Source organism: Elephantulus edwardii, unplaced genomic scaffold, assembly GCF_000299155.1.
Source record: "Elephantulus edwardii isolate Elephantulus edwardi_28Jun2011 unplaced genomic scaffold, EleEdw1.0 scaffold00093, whole genome shotgun sequence".
Classification (NCBI taxonomy): domain Eukaryota; kingdom Metazoa; phylum Chordata; class Mammalia; order Macroscelidea; family Macroscelididae; genus Elephantulus; species Elephantulus edwardii.
In genome coordinates, this window is record NW_006399843.1 from 12,134,800 (window position 1) to 12,150,559 (window position 15,760).

The following is a 15,760-nucleotide window of genomic DNA, read 5'->3' on the forward strand; positions in this document are numbered from 1 at the left end:
GCAAAATTTAACAGAACAGCAAACAACAAATGCTGCCAAGGTTGTGGAGAAACTGGAACCCTTATTCACTGTTGGTAGGAGTGTAAAATGGTGCAACCACTATGGAAGGCTGTATGGCGCTTTCTCAAAAAGTTGTAAATAGGAATCCCATTTGATCCAGCAATTCCACTACCAGGAATATACCCTTAAGAAACCATAACCCCCAGCCAAACAGATATGTGCACACCCATGTTTATCGTAGCTTTTTTCACAATAGCAAAGAGTTGGAAACAATCTAAGTGCCCGTCAACAAATGAATGGATAAAGAAGCTCTGGTATATTCATACAATGAAATACTATGCTGCATTGAAAAAACAAGGAACTCATGAAACATTATGGAGGACATTATGCTGAGTGAAACATCTCAGTCATAAAAGGACAAATATTGCATAGTGCCACTGTTGTAAAACAGGACTGACATCAGGGTTGGGGGGTGACAGAGAAAGAGGGGATAAATAATGTATACTGCATTGAAACAGATGAGGGAGAGAAGTGTTTAAAAGCAATATATCATTAGGTATGATTATCATGGCAAGAGTCCAGAATGAAGGCTGCATAGTGGAGTGGACTTAAGGGGAGGCATTGTATAACAATGAAAGAATTTTTCTTTTACTTTTGAAAGAGAAGAGTGGATTAGGGAGGGGTGGGCAGGGAGAAAAATGCAACAATGTATTAATAGAAATCCAAAGTCTCTGTAAAAGTTCATTAAAATTGCTAATAATAGTAAAAACTTTCATTAAAACTTATTTTTTAAAAAGTTCCTCAGACTCCCAATATCTCAAAATGACTGTTAACCCACGATTTAAAATGCTCCCAAATCCTCACAAACGCCAAACAATCCCCAAATTTTCAAGTAGGTGGAGAAGGATAACAAGGTTTAATGAATAAAATGATTTCTGATGCCAGTTAATCATACAGAAGACAATTCCAAGGGTGGGGCAGGTCCAGAGAGAGAGAGATGAGCAAAATAGTACCTTCAACACAGAAGGGAGTACTTGGATGTCACAAAAAGTTAAAGTGTTTGGTTGCTAATGAAATGTTAGAGATTTGAGTCCACCTCAAGTGAGTGCATCAGATGTGGTGAGGACAGGACAGGACAGGGTTCAGGTCTACTGTTCACAGAATCGCTATGAGTCATGCTCAACTTGATGACACCTGACAACAACAACAACAGAGGCACCTCAGGAGAAAGGCCTTATCTACGTAGGAAAAATCAGCCACTGGAAACCCTGTGCTACTCTGACACACGTGGGGTCGCCATGAATTGGAATCAACTCAACAGTGACTGGTTAGTCAAGGAAAAGGAGGGGTGCTGAAGGGATATAAGCAAAGAATTCTAATAACTAATAACAGTCGTTCAACAAGGATCAACAAAGTCAAGGTCATCCCCTCTCCAGCAATGAGACTTTGTCCCTTCCAGGGCCCCTTGATACCTCTGCCACCCCCGCTCATGACGTCATGGAAACACCACAGTTTCTGTGTAGTTCAGCTCCTGCACTCAGCAGCTCGCCGTTAGCTGTGGTGAGGCTGCTGAAACCTTGGAAATGTTCCTACAGAGGACTAGAGTCAACAAGCAGTTGAGCAAGTGTAGAGGGGCACAACTTGGATCCTCCACCGCAGTGAATTCCCTAGATTAAAAGAATGAGGAGCCCACCTGCCACACTTTGTCCATGAGGATGAGAAAAAGAGAAAAGATGAATGAAAGACAGCTGAATAGGGTGAGCAGAGCGCGCCAAGGCAGGTCAGGGCCCACCTCTCGCCAAAGAGACTGCTGAGTGAGAGCATACATTTTTATCTGCTGAGGAAGGAGAGAAGGTCCTGTTGACACATGACACTCTTATATGAGGCAGTCTCAGGTTCACTTGTTCCGAGGCCAGTTTCCTCCAAGATGGCTGTACTGAGCATCCTCCCGCTCTCTGAGGGGCTAAAAGATGAGACCATTGGAAAATGAGGCAGGGTCCTTTCCCAGGAAGGACTCCAGCATGCCCCAGAGGTGAGAGTTCATGCCTGATCTTTCTAGATCCCCCGCAATGATCTCCCCACCATAACCTGTCACACAGACACATAAAATCAAGAAACTTTCCCTCCATCCTCACTCACCCTTCCTCCCACTTCTCCTCAGGGCTCACCTGATACAGCTGATCATTCCTCAGCAAAGCTTGACTGTCAGCAACTAGAAGAACCAGGGAGAGAGTTATCAAGGGCCTGGTAGGACCTGAAGGACAGGGGAACCCCATAGACACTGCTAAGCAGGATTACAGGCTGTCATGTTTTTGCAGACCTCCTGGAGTCTGCGTGAACAAATAGTCACACGAGTTCTTTAAATAACTAGTAAAAAGAATCTTTAGGAGATAAGAGAGTAACTCCTGGGTGCGATTGAAGCTCATTATTAGCCTCATTCCCTAGCAGGAGTATGAGCTGATTAGCACACTCTCACTCACACACATTAACCCCTGCACTTACCTCCAGAGAGCTTTCCAGTCTCATGTCCAGCAAAGCAGTAGACCCCTAAAGCGAGGAGCAGAGTGGCGATGATGTCAGTGACAATGATGCCCGCCAGGGTGGCTGAGTCCAGCTCCACACACTTCTGACACACTGAGAGAAGGGAGGGGAGAGGAGAAACACAGAGGCTTCAGGAGCGGGACGTCCACTCTGCCTCAAAGATCAGCTCTAGACTCTATCATGCCAAGACTCAGACTATTGTAAAAGAAAGAGGCCTAAAGATGCCGTATGTCCTCCTCGGCCCTTCATCCCAAGAAATCTCGGCAAGTAGTCTCAGTTTTATGGGACTGTGGACAGGATGATGGACCAAACCACACTCTCATCCAAGTCTCAGACCCTTACTGCTCTCCTTCATCCTCACTTAGAAAAGCTCTCTCTCTCGCTCTCTCCTACTTTCTCTCTTGTTCTCTCTCTGTGCCTCTTTCTCTTTCTCTTACTCACTCTCTCTAAGGCCACCAAAATCTGAACTCCTATCATCACAAAAGACTGGCTCCATAGTATATTGAACCACAACAGCGCCAGCCAGAAAACTCTCATGTCCCAAAATTCCATTAATTTCAACCTAAAAGGTCCAGGAGGCACATACTTCGATAGTGTACTTGCGTAAAAGATTGGCCTTTCGTCCCATTACACTCATATATTCCACGTGGGTCCTGGATGCGTTTTCCCAAGTTCAGCTTTGTTTTGTCTGGCGACAGAATTCCCTGTGTTGCGGCTGTCTCAATGAAGTTGCCATCACAACTCAAAATCACTTGGTCTTCATGTTCCTCCACAACTATCTTCAAGAAGCTTACTAAGGAAAAAGAGGAGGAATACCACAATTAGTATTTGCTCTTTGTTTTGCACCAGACTATTCATTCTGGGAGAGACAGTGCCACAAGAAAAGGTTTTGGAATGCTCCCCACGAACTAGAGAGGAAAACCCAAGAATGCAAAGGATAGGTCCTGAGGGGCATAGAGCCAAAGAGGAGATGTTTGGCTGAGAACCTTCCTAGAAATGAGCTCAGATCACTGATTGGAAGAAGAAAGGAAGCCTGGATGACTGAAACACCTTAGATATGTGGAAAAACAGAAGAACATCCCTCAGTTGGGGATATCCCCATTTTTTGTCCAAGAAAACTTCTAATTCTACTTCCCAGACATCTGTATTAATCCCATCTCAATTTCTCATCCTCTTTCCTCCTCACTATCCTATATCCAACAATAGTTACTAAGGGCATGCAATAAACTGCATGTTCAGTAATTCAGAAAGTGTCAAGGGCAAACCCCACATAAACATTTTGAGCTGTTCTGCTCTTGCTGAGTGGAGAATGAGAACGTTTGTATCAGGTCCACTCTTGGGACTCCAGCCTCTGGATGTCACCTAAGTCAAGTTCAGTGGAGTGAAGGGGTAAGAGGTTAGACCAGGACCTTTCTGGATCCACTGACTTGCTCTAACAGCTTTGAAAGAATCTCCATAGCCTACTAGAATCAGTGTTCTGCATTCTAGGAAAAAGTGGAATTTATGTGCTCCCTTCATACACTATTGACAACATGGATCCAAGAGCATCTTCTAAAAACCCCCAAAGAGCAGGCTCTCATCTCTCTGCAGCAGAGAGGTATGTATGTACATCAGATGCTTCATATCCTACAAGTATGTGTTCCTGGTAGAAATCCCAGTGTCCTGGTGTATCTGACTATTAAAATGATCAATCATCCAGTGTGCCTAGGACATGCAACCTGAAAATCAGGGTTTAGATCCAAGACAGTTCCAAGTAAATTGGGGGAAATTGTTCATGCAGTTCTTAAACATGCGTGTCAGCATCCCACCTCCACCTCTAACCTCACTTAACTTTTCTCTTAAGGCATTTCTGTGATTACTGAGCGTGGATCTGAGTGGCGATGTAATGATGGCCAGTTGGCCATCCCAGAGACAGTCACTACCCTAAAGCATGTAGCTCTTCTCCCATTACCAACATAAGGCTCGGGCTCACCCGTACTGCCAATTTCCAATGAACCTCTGACATGAGGTCTTCAGAGAGCCATTAAAGGTCAACAAGTATTGCTGCCTGAAGTCAGTCAGAAGTCAAGGGTTCTTTTTCCAGATGTTATGCTCCATCCCAGCCCTGCCTTCCTTTTCATCCTGGGTGCCTCAATGGCAACATTAAGAAGGATTTTCAAGTGGACTTCACTGGAGATGTTCTCAGTAGTAATGACCCACCCTTCTCAAGTCCTTTTCCTAAAATGCCCATCCCCACCGAGAGAAGCTTTACCTTGAGGGAGAAGAGCAGCCAGCACCAGGCCTAACAGAAACCTGCTGTGCTCCATCTTTCAGCCAAATTCATCCAGGAGACCCAGATCACAGAGCTTCAGCCAGGATGAGAGAGGCCTGCCCCTACTGACTCATGGTACCGGAAAAAGTAAAGCGTGGGGGGAGGAACCAGCAGTCAATACTTCTACAGTTGATGGTGGGTAAGGGTAGAGGCTGGGGGTGGGGCGGGAAGGAAGCAGGTGTAGATTCTTTCTTTGTGCAGAGAACTTAGAGAGGAGGTGAAGGAAAGAGCAGGGTATCTGGAAACAATTTCCTGGTTTCTAGGAAGTGAAAAGAATTTTAGTATCATTTTTCCTAAGTTCCTGATGTAGAGCCAGAACTTTAGAGTCCTGATTATCAACATCAGTACATATTCTCACTACTTAAAAACTGGCCTCTCTCAAAGTCCCTCACAAGATGCTATGAACTCCATTGCACAAGACGTAGCGGCTGTATTCCTCCTGCTTCTAGCCTTTGTCAGGGCCCTTCACTGGACAACCTGGGACACTAGACAAAGAGGCTTCTTTCCAAGGGGAGTTTGGAGCTCAAAGCCACTGAAGCCAAAGACCTAGATTCTCACTCCACTATTAGTTTCTTTTTTTTATATTTCCCCCTACTATTATTTTCCTGTAGAGACTGGATGGAGTCGCTGGATGGTACAAATGATTATTGCATTCATCTGCTAACCAAAAGGTTGACAAGAATCTACCCTGAAGTCTCTTAAAAGAAAGGTCGGAAAAAAAGAAAAAAAAAAAAAGAAAGGTCTGGTGATTTAGTTCCAAAACTTCAATCCTTTACACCTTATGGATATGAAAATTTAAATTGAAAACCAGGTTACTAAGAGTTTACTTTGTAAGGTTTCACTCAAATTACAGTATGTGTATACACATATATACATAATATAAATTATAGGAGCAAAGTTCTATTCTGACATGCATGGGGCCACTCTGAGTTAGAATCCACTCAATAAACACTGGTTTGGGGTTTTTCAGTGGTGTCCATGTCTGCCACGTTGCTTTTGAGAGCCTCATTTCTCAGTGTTATCGTATTGATTCAAGCAATATGTTTGTATATACCTGATGTATCTTATATGTTCAGTAACATGGAGTTATTAAAAATAATGTCAGTTTTTAAAAAAAAACCCAATGTCATTGACTCGGGCAGATTTTAGTCTTCCCAGAAAAGAGTGCCCTCTATATCCAATGGCTTACCAGTATCTGAAGTCCTATCTGCCCTACTCAACTATAATTAATCTAAGGACACAGTGTCTGTCTTGCTCACTGCTGTATCCCAACACCTCACTTGTGTCTGTCACAAAATGAGTCTGTATGGGCTTTGGTGGCCTTGTGGTAAGGAGCTGGACTGCCAGCCTGACGGCACGTGGTTCAGATCCCAGCAACTCTGCAGTGAAGGATGGGCAATCTCCTCCCATGTGCTGCCTCTGAAAACCCACTGGAAGGACATCTCTGGGTTAGTTTCCACTAAAGAGTACTCAACAACAACATAGCCACTTAGGGAACGCTGATAGCGCTGCTAGTCCAAAGTTGTGCAGTTCAAATCCTCCAGTTGCTCTGCAAAAGAAAGATGGACAATCTCCTCTCTGGCAATTTATTGCCTCTGAAAATCCTCTGGATGATTAGCCATGCATTAGATTTGACTCAATGGTATCTAACAACAACGGAAGTACTTCCTGAGTGATAGGCTAAATGACCGACTTAGTGAGGCCTGGACACTCACTCCAGGCCCTGGCTCCTGGAGTGTGTTAACCTGTCTGGTGGAAATTGTTCCATCTATGCCCTTCCAAGCAGGCACTACTGTGATCATCTCATCCCAGAAGAATTAGTGAAGACCTGGCCTGAAGTGGCTTTTCATTCAGAGCTCCAGTTCCATGCATCTGAGGACATTGCCTAACAGTGCAACTCATTCCAGACTAAACCACTGTCGTCCTTGGTATTATGTACCAATGAGTCGGAACCGACCTATAACTGATCCTCTAGCAGGATTTAGGGGCAGTTAATCACACAGGAGGAGACTGCGCACTTTTCTCCTACGGAGCAGCTGGTGGACTTGAACTGCATGCCTTTGGGTTAGCAGCATAACTCTTCACCTTTATACCCTTTATAGGATATAAAGCTGACTAACACATTGTTCTAGCAACAACTGGTGATAAAAAACCAACCAAACAAACAGAAAAACTTATCTGCTCATGAACTCTGCTAATGGCTTTAGCCATCTCCCATCCAACACATAAGGTTGTTCTGTGAACACACAATCTCTGAGATGGTAATATAATCTCCCTATTCCTCCTGTCACCTCCACCCTCCACTCCACCCTTTCCCAGAGCAGGCTTAACGGAAAAGCAAGAGACCTCTGCACCTGCAGCTCTACTCAAACTCAGCCTCCCACACTTGAAGCAGCAGGAAGAGGCTCTTGACTAGGCAAGGGCTTGAGTCTGAAGGGTGGAGCCACGCTAGCTGCTGTGCAGCCCAGAAGGCTGCTAACGAAGGGCCGAAGGCGCTGCCACAGAAAAGGAGGCTGACATGGAGCAGGGGAAGCGGCTGGCCACCCTCCTGCTGGCTATCATTCTTCTTCAAGGTAAGTGCCTCCAGAGGAGCTCTGCAAGCGTAGGGCAGGGGAGAGGCTGTGAGAGAAGCAGAAATAGTGTTGAGCAGCTAACTGGTTTGAACGTACTAGCCACTCTGCTGGAGAAACATGAAGAAGTCTTTTCCTGTGAATATTCACAGCCTTGAAAAACCAACAGAGGGTCTCCATCAGCAGGCCGATTAGAAGGCAGTGGCTTTCTTCAAACATGCCTCCGCTCTCACCCTAAAGAAAGAACAAGGGTGAAAGCAAAGCTTCTTCTCTGCAGTGCTTTATGGGAGAATTTGGGCTCCTTATCTTTAAGAGATCAAAACAGAAAGCTGAACTGACTAGAGAGAGACCTGCGGCCGCCATCTTAAACATAATCCATAGAGGCACAACCTAGTAATCTGAAAGGAGAAACGTGTGGTCATTAGCTCAGAGCTGAAGTTAGATGATCCAGGAAGTATTCAGTCACTCAGCTGGCCAACTGGTCAAAAATATGACTGACATTCTATTATTAAGGGACAGGAAGCTATAAAGATGATTGGCCTAGTGGTAAGAAGCTGCGCTTCAATCTCGAAGTCACATAGTTCAAACCCACCAGCAGCTCCTCGGAAGAAGAATGGCAATTCCTCCTGTGCAATTTACTGTCTCTGAAAACCCTCCAGTACTCGCATCGGCAGCACATATACTAGAAATTGGAATGATGCAGAAAAGATTAGCATGGCCCATCCTCAAGGATGACTCTCAAATTCATGACGCACTCTTTTAATAAAAAAAAAACCACCCTCCAGAGGGTCAGCTAGGGGTCAGTTCTGACTGGATGGTACACAACAAAAACCCCAAGTTCCACCCCAAGGAACTCAGTTGAATGGGAGAGATAAGCTCAATGTTACCAGGCTGTAGGTGAGGTAAGCTTAAGAAAAACTTGAGCTAAAAGACAAGAGTAAGAAAAAAAAATAATAATAATAGAGTAAGGTCCCAGAACTAGGTGCTGGGAAAGTGAGGTCAGGAAGGTGGTCAAGAGAACAGAGGGACATGCAGTCTTACCCCATGTGACTAGGAGAGGAAAAGTATAGATGGCTGTGGTCTTGGGAGGACTTAACCAATGGAAAGGAAGCAAAGGCCTATAACAGCATCTGTCATTCTCAACAAATGAAATGAGAGGCAATGCTGCTGGCTGAAGCTGAGCAAGTGGAGGAGGACATCAAAAGTTTATATTCCTGAGGGAATCGGAGAAAGATCCAGATCAAGATAGCACATACTGAGAAGCAGGGCTAAAAATCTGTGTGCAGCAGGTAGGTACATTGGGGAAAGCACAGCACCGAGCAAAGAAAACTTGAGTCCTGGGTGCAGCTCAACCATCAGTGGCTGTGTGATTAGGAGTTCCCTCACTAGTCGACCCAGGAAGTTTGGCTATCTGACCTCTCAAGTGCTCAGAGGACTCAATAGGAAAAATTATCAAATATTCAATAATATGTTTGCTCCTTCTCTATGAAATCTCACTTAAAATAAGAGCTTTCTCTGTCCCTTTCATGGTGATCAGGTGCTTAAGAGAAAAGAGCTAGTTAAGAAATCTGCTTAATCGTGTACTTTAATAAATTTATTTATCCATTCACAGATTCATCCAAAAACTGGGCTGCCTACTATTTATGGCCAGCCCAGCCCTAGTGAGGTTCAATCATAGTCAACCAGTTCCTGGAAGAACAGAATGCTGATTGCACCATTTCCATCACACCTCTGCCCTATCACAAGCTCTACCTCTGGCATGTACTTATCAGAGCATGTTTCCTTCACCACCTAGTCTTTCTACCCAGAATGTCTTTGTAAGTTTGGTAAATTCCTTTTACTCATTCTTCATGGTATGTCAAATGTCACCACCTCAAAGATTTCCCTGTCCCTTCACCCTTGAACAAAATCAATAGATTTGTCTCTCATTCATATGCATTCATATATGTACTAAATTAGTACTTACAAGTTCTACTTTTTGTTGTTGTTATGTGCCGTCGAGACACCTGCGACCCATAGCAACCCTATCTACTGTAGCTCTGAACCCTTTCCCTTCCGCCACTAATTCCAACACACCTACCCCCATTGCCCTAGTTATGTATCAATCTATCTCATCCAGGGTCTTCCTCTCCTGCACTGTCCATCCACCCTTCTGAGCATGATATTCTTCCCCCAAGGATTGGTCTCTCCTGGCCACGTGCCCAAAATATGTGAGATGGGGCTTCAAAATCCTAGCCTCCAAGGAAAATCTTGGTTTCACCCTCACCAACACAGACCTATTTGTTATCTTAGCAGTCTATGTTATCTTAGCAGTTTAAGACTCTTCTCTAAAGATCTTCACCCTGAAACCCACAGCGTCCCTTTTCAGCAGGAAGTAGCTAAGAGAATACGCCATCCCCTTTTCCTTATGACTCAGGGTGAAGTCTCTCTCAGGGAGGAGTGATAGGGAATGGCAAAGGATACACTGACAAAGAAGATTAATCAGAACTGGCTTTGACAAGCACTGTGGCATTTGGACAAGAACAAACTGGGAGGAGGGTAGAGAGAATAGTGCAACAATGAACGAGTGGAAGCCCAAAATCTCTGTAAATGTTTATGAAAATTAATAAAATATAATTATAGGGGAAAAAAATACTCTTCTCTAGCACCACAACTCAAAGGCATCAGTTCTTCCTCTATCATCCTTGGTCACTGTCCAGCTTTCTGATGCATAGCAAGTAATTGCAAAGACCATGCCCTGGATTAGGTGCACCTTAGTCTCTAGACTGACATTATTTCTCAGCACTCTGGAGAGGTCTCTGACAGCAGCTTTACCTTATGCAATTCATCTTTTGATTTCCTGACTGCTGGTGCCAAGAATTTTTTTAAGAAGCCAGCTCAAACTCATTGCCATTGAGTCAGAACCGACTCATAGCTGACCTTCCAGCATGGTCTGGGGGGCTGTAAATTGCGCGAGAGATTTGCCATCTTTCTCTTATGGATTCAAACCACTGGAGAGGTGTCATGCTTGGGCTAACAGTGCAACTCTCTATAGACTAAGCCACAAGAGATCCCTTCTATTACATGAATATTATTTATATGCTTGCTTTTTCACTTCAAAAACAGTACTACTCTTTTCTTTGTAATAGGTGGTACAGTGCTTAAAAATGCTTGGCTGCTAACCTAAAGGTTGGTGGTTTGAACCCACCAGCGACTCTTTGGGAGATGTGACAGTCTCTCTGTAAAGATTTAGAGCCTTGGAAATTCTATGGGGCGATCCTACTCTGACCTATAGGGGGTCACGATGAGTCGAATATACTTGACAGTAGAAGGTTTAAATTTTTTTTTTTTGGTGACGTCTAACCAAGCCAAGGACATAGTAAGAGTGAATATTTGAATTCAGCAATTCCAGTGTTAAGTCTTTGAGCTTTGAGGCATATTGGAGGACTACTGGATAGCTAACTCTCCTGGGATATGTAGGGTTTCTGAATCAGTAAGAAATTAATCAGCAAGCCTGAGACATTAGAAGTAAGTCAACATTGAAAAAAAAAAAGTAAGTCAGCATTAAAAAGGTCTGGATTCTTTGGGCTGTGAATGCTCACTGCTTGTCCAGGGTTTAGCTGCCCATGAAGAAGACTACTATGGACGGTAAAGGCAACACCCTGGATCAACTGAGTGATTTAGGTGATGCTTCAGAGAAGTAGGAGAGATATTTCATTTCTGATCTTGGCCCTAATAATGATGGAAATTACATCTCAGGGCACCTGGACAATGCTGCACCCAGCTGATCTCTTTCTTTCATCTATTTCTCCAGGTACCATGGCTGAGTGGAAACAAGGTAAGAGAAATTTAGGTTCAAACTCTGATGAAATTCATAGAAATAATGACTTCCTACAATAATAGCCCTACACAAGTGAGCAATTTAGGAGGGATGAGACAGTGGGATGGAGGTGGGTAGCTGACCTCTCCATTATCACAACCATGATCTGTTCTAGGTTACTTCCCAGGAGCTGAGCAATTCTTTGTTTGATTCTTGATTCCTGTTGCAAAAGAAATAGGGCCTTAGTGGGAGGCATAATTCAAAACGTGGTCGTTGAATCAATAGCATTGGTATGGGGGCATGTCAGAAATCTCTCCCTCTCCTAAACTAAACACTACCAATTAGAAACATTTTTATCAAGATTCCCATGTGTCTCAAGTGTACATTCAAATTTGAGAAGTTTCGCTTTAATGGCCTTCTCCTAAAATTGAAGGCAGGGAGAATTACAGAGGCAAGACCCATAACAGAAGCATGGCTTTTCCCTTTTCAGCCAAGCCTTTTATAAAAGTGGATGACAATCGAGAAGATGGTTCAGTGCTTTTGACTTGTGAATCTGATGAGGAAACTATCAAATGGTTTAAAGATGGAAAGGAAAACAAAGATTTGAACACACCTAAAACTTGGAATCTGGGAAGTAGTACCTCAGATCCTCGAGGGATATATTCGTGCCAAGGATCAAAAAACACTTCAATACAACTGTATTTTAGAAGTATGTAAAAAAAAAAAAAAGAAGTATGTAATACTCTTTATTTGGTTGGTTGATCAGTTGACTGGGTTGGTTGGTTGGTTGGTTGGTTGGTTGGTTGGTTGGTTTGGAAATTAAGAGGTACATGCTGTTCTGGTGAGCTTCCCATGTGAGAAGAGGGTGAACTTAGATGCTAAGCAATGATATTGCCAGTTATCTTAATCTCAGCTTGCCTTCAGGTGAATATGAACAGACAGTTTCCTCAGCATAGACATTTCTTTCTGTAAAACCTGGCTTACTTTCGGATTGTCCCCATGGATTGAATCAGTTCCACTCCTGTAATCCAGGAATGTGGGTGGAGGAATTAGGGAGAATAATCACAAGGAGAATAGCAGTGTGGGGGAGCAGTTGGGGCTGGAGCAGGAGATCTGGGTTTCCTCTAAGTCTGTTGTTCTTAGCAGTGGGAGTACACGGGCTTCCACAGAACCCCTGAAACACTGTGAAACTTTAAAAAAAAAACCATTGAGTTCTGGATCCAAAGATCTTCTCAGGCCATTCTGCTGCTTTATCACCTACAGATGGAGATGCCTGCTGTCCTATACAGAGGCATTATAGCTGGTAGACAGGAAAAAAGATCCATGAAGCGCAACTTTCCCAGACTGAAGGAGGCTTGTCCCTGCCTTTTCTTTCTACAGTGTGTCAGAACTGCATCGAAATGAGTGCATCTACGATAGTTGGATTTATTTTTGCTGAAATCATCAGTATTTTCTTCCTTGCTGTTGGGGTCTACTGCATTGCTGGGCAGGATGGAATTCGTCAGTCACGAGGTAAAACAAGGTTCTTAGATAAAACATGTGACTGTCTGGTACCCTCTGCCTCCTTCCTACCAATCAAGATCAAATAGAAGATATTGAGTTGGTATATGCTATTAGCGTGTTTTGGATGAGGCCCCATGTCTGTGGAGCAGGAAAAAAGGATTGTGTGGTAGTAACACAGCATATTTGCCTATCTCCAGATCTAACTCATTCCAACTTGTGTTTGGATCTTAAAAACTTTTTATCAGAGTGAAACATACATCCAGAAAAGTGGATAAACCACACAGCATACAGAACAAAGCAAACACAACCCATGGAGCCTTCAGTTCAAGAAAATTACTAACAGTCTAGAAGGCCCCTCTCAGAGTCTTTTCCAGTCAATATTGATCTCTAAGAGTAAGCACTGTTCTGACTTCCAACTAATATGGATTAATTTTGCCTCATGTTGTTCTTTCTTTATTATATAGGTTGTATTATAAGTGCTTTAGTGTGTACCTTCCTTTCATCCAATAATATGCATTCAAGACCAATTCATATTGTTGTTTGTAGGTACACTAATTTTTGTTGCTACTTTCTAGTTCAACTTATTATCCATTCCATCTTTTTATTTATATGTATTTTGTCTTTTGTGAAGCTTCAGACAAACAGACTCTGTTGCCCAACGACCAACTCTACCAGGTAAGAGAATTACAAATTAAACAGACATTGGTGCAAATAAAGGGGGTAAAATTTCCAGAGCTGGGGCCAAGTTATGTGGAATATGCTATCTAGATTAAGAATTGCTTAAAGCAGACCAGATGATGGATAACTGTCCCTGTTGCTAGAATGAATGCAATTATATGCAAGGAAACTGTACCCAAGGCAATGTGGCAACCATTCCAAAGTCTGGCACAGAATGAATAAGCACTCAATAAACATGCAGCAAATTAGCTAACATACGACAGAGGAAAAACTGGCTTATAACTGTGCTGTCCTTTTCAGCCCCTCAAGGATCGAGGAAATGACCAATACGGCCAACTTCAAAAAAACCAAGCAAGGAAGAACTGAGATCAGGACCAGAGTAGGTGGGTCCTTCAAACAAACACCAATTCTAAAAAGTGCCTTTGTGTTATCTGTCCTAATGCTGTTGAACCTGTCTGTCCCCAACAACTGCAAGGCTTGGACTGTGGAATGGGGATGATTGTAGAAGCCCATTTCTACATAATCTGAACACTAGTGATTTTCTTGGCTTAACAAAATATGAATATCACAGATATGTAAATCCTTATAGAGCGAGCCTAAAGCAATTGAGATACTGAATATTAATATTAATTTCTATCATGGATTCACTATTTATATTTTGAGCTAGATAATATTTTGGGGCAGATGGCTATCCTGTGTATTTCAGGATGTTTAGCAGCATCTCTGGGCTCTATCTACTACTGCATGTCAGGAACACCCCTCATGACTCAAGAATGTATCAAGATATTACCAAGTGTCACCTCAAGGGCAAAATCACCCTTGGTAGAGAACAATTTACCTAAATTAAACCTTCAATTGATCAATCCATCCATCAATAAATGAGAAGTTTCAATCAGGAAGACAAAGACACAGTATTATTTGGTTTTCCAATTGAAATTAATATCTCCGCCCCCCCCCCCCCGCTTTAACCCCGGTATTATCTCCTCTATTCATTTATCTCATACTAGAGACTTTTCAGCCCTAAATATAAACCTTAGGTCCCTAAAAGTGACAAATGGAAAAGAACGCTCAGTAGAGCAAATTTGGGGTTTCTCAAAATTAGGCAGATAGACACAGAAAGAAAGGCAGATGTAAAGACATACACCGTGTTTAAGGAGCGCCACCTATCGGGAGATAACCTATTGGAACACAACTGGACTGCAACAGATGGGGTTCTCTCCAGATGGGCATTTAAATTAGCACTCCGAGGGTCTAGTGGTAACAAACTGCGCTGCAATCCCAATCCCAAAGGCACGTGGTTCCAATCCACCCCATTCTTGCAGGAGAATGTTGGGCAATCTCCTCCCGTGTGATTTACTGCCTCTGAAAACCCGCTGGAAAGTCAGCTATGAATCAGCGCCACTTCGACAGCACACACTAACAATTCCCAGGGTTAATCTGAATGAGGAAGGAGAGGGAAGTAAAAATTAATGGGTAAATTGGGTGAAAGGAAAGTCAATATACAATTAGGGTTGATTAGGCATTGTAATCAGTTAATTAATCACTTGTTAATGTTATAAAATGCCTATGAATGATTGAATGGAAAATCAATATAGCTGTAAACGTGCTCTCAAATAACAAAATACCCAACTCAACTCATTGCCATGGGATCATAGCTCTTGCATGTTTTCACGGGCTGTAAATCACATGAGACTGCCCATCTTTCTCCCACAGAGCAGATGTTGGATTCAAACCAGAAGCCTTTGAGTTGGCAGCACAATTCCTTACCACTAAGCCACTAGAGCACAAGACACACAAAGGTGCCGGTGCACACAGGTAACACAGAAAACTCACACACAAGGAAAATCAATAAATTTCTCTCTTTCACACACACCCACACCCACACCCACACCCCATCACACGTATGTACCACACTACACATATATACCACATCAAACAGCACACACACACTGGACACATACAACACACCATACAATTTTATTCAAAATACAATATGAACAAAAAATAACTCTAATCTTTTGCTCATGGTTGTGTATTAGCATCATTTTTAAAAAACAATTTTATTAAGATATCATTCATATGCCATAAAAATTGACCCATTTTAAGTGTCATCAGTTTTCAGTGATTTTTGGCAAATTTATCCAGTTGTACAACTTATCATAATTCCATTTTAGAACATTTCTATCACCTTCTTAAGCATTCCATGTACTGCCAAGAGAACAAACAAGTCTGTCCTGGATAAAGTGAAACAAGAGTACTCCTTGCAACTCATGCAATATTATTCAAAATGGTTGACTCTGGAGAACATTATGCTGAGTGAAATATCCCAGTCACAAAAGGACAAATATTACATGATGC

General features: G+C 42.8%; 2 protein-coding genes across 2 annotated transcripts; one reads left to right on the forward strand and one right to left on the reverse strand.

Moving 5' to 3' along the window:
• Positions 1 to 1,897: 1,897 nt before the first annotated feature.
• Positions 1,898 to 4,847, reverse strand: CD3D (CD3d molecule, delta (CD3-TCR complex)). The gene is made up of 5 exons (XM_006890823.1): positions 4,793 to 4,847; positions 3,128 to 3,334; positions 2,503 to 2,634; positions 2,169 to 2,212; positions 1,898 to 1,963 (listed from the first exon to the last, which is right to left on the reverse strand). The coding sequence occupies exons 1-5, from the start codon at positions 4,845 to 4,847 to the stop codon at positions 1,898 to 1,900; spliced, it is 504 nt and encodes a 167-aa protein (XP_006890885.1).
• Positions 4,848 to 7,370: 2,523 nt separating this feature from the next.
• Positions 7,371 to 13,768, forward strand: CD3G (CD3g molecule, gamma (CD3-TCR complex)). Its single transcript, XM_006890824.1, has 5 exons — positions 7,371 to 7,429; positions 11,692 to 11,930; positions 12,602 to 12,733; positions 13,356 to 13,399; positions 13,703 to 13,768. The coding sequence occupies exons 1-5, from the start codon at positions 7,371 to 7,373 to the stop codon at positions 13,766 to 13,768; spliced, it is 540 nt and encodes a 179-aa protein (XP_006890886.1).
• The last annotated feature ends 1,992 nt before the right edge of the window (positions 13,769 to 15,760 follow it).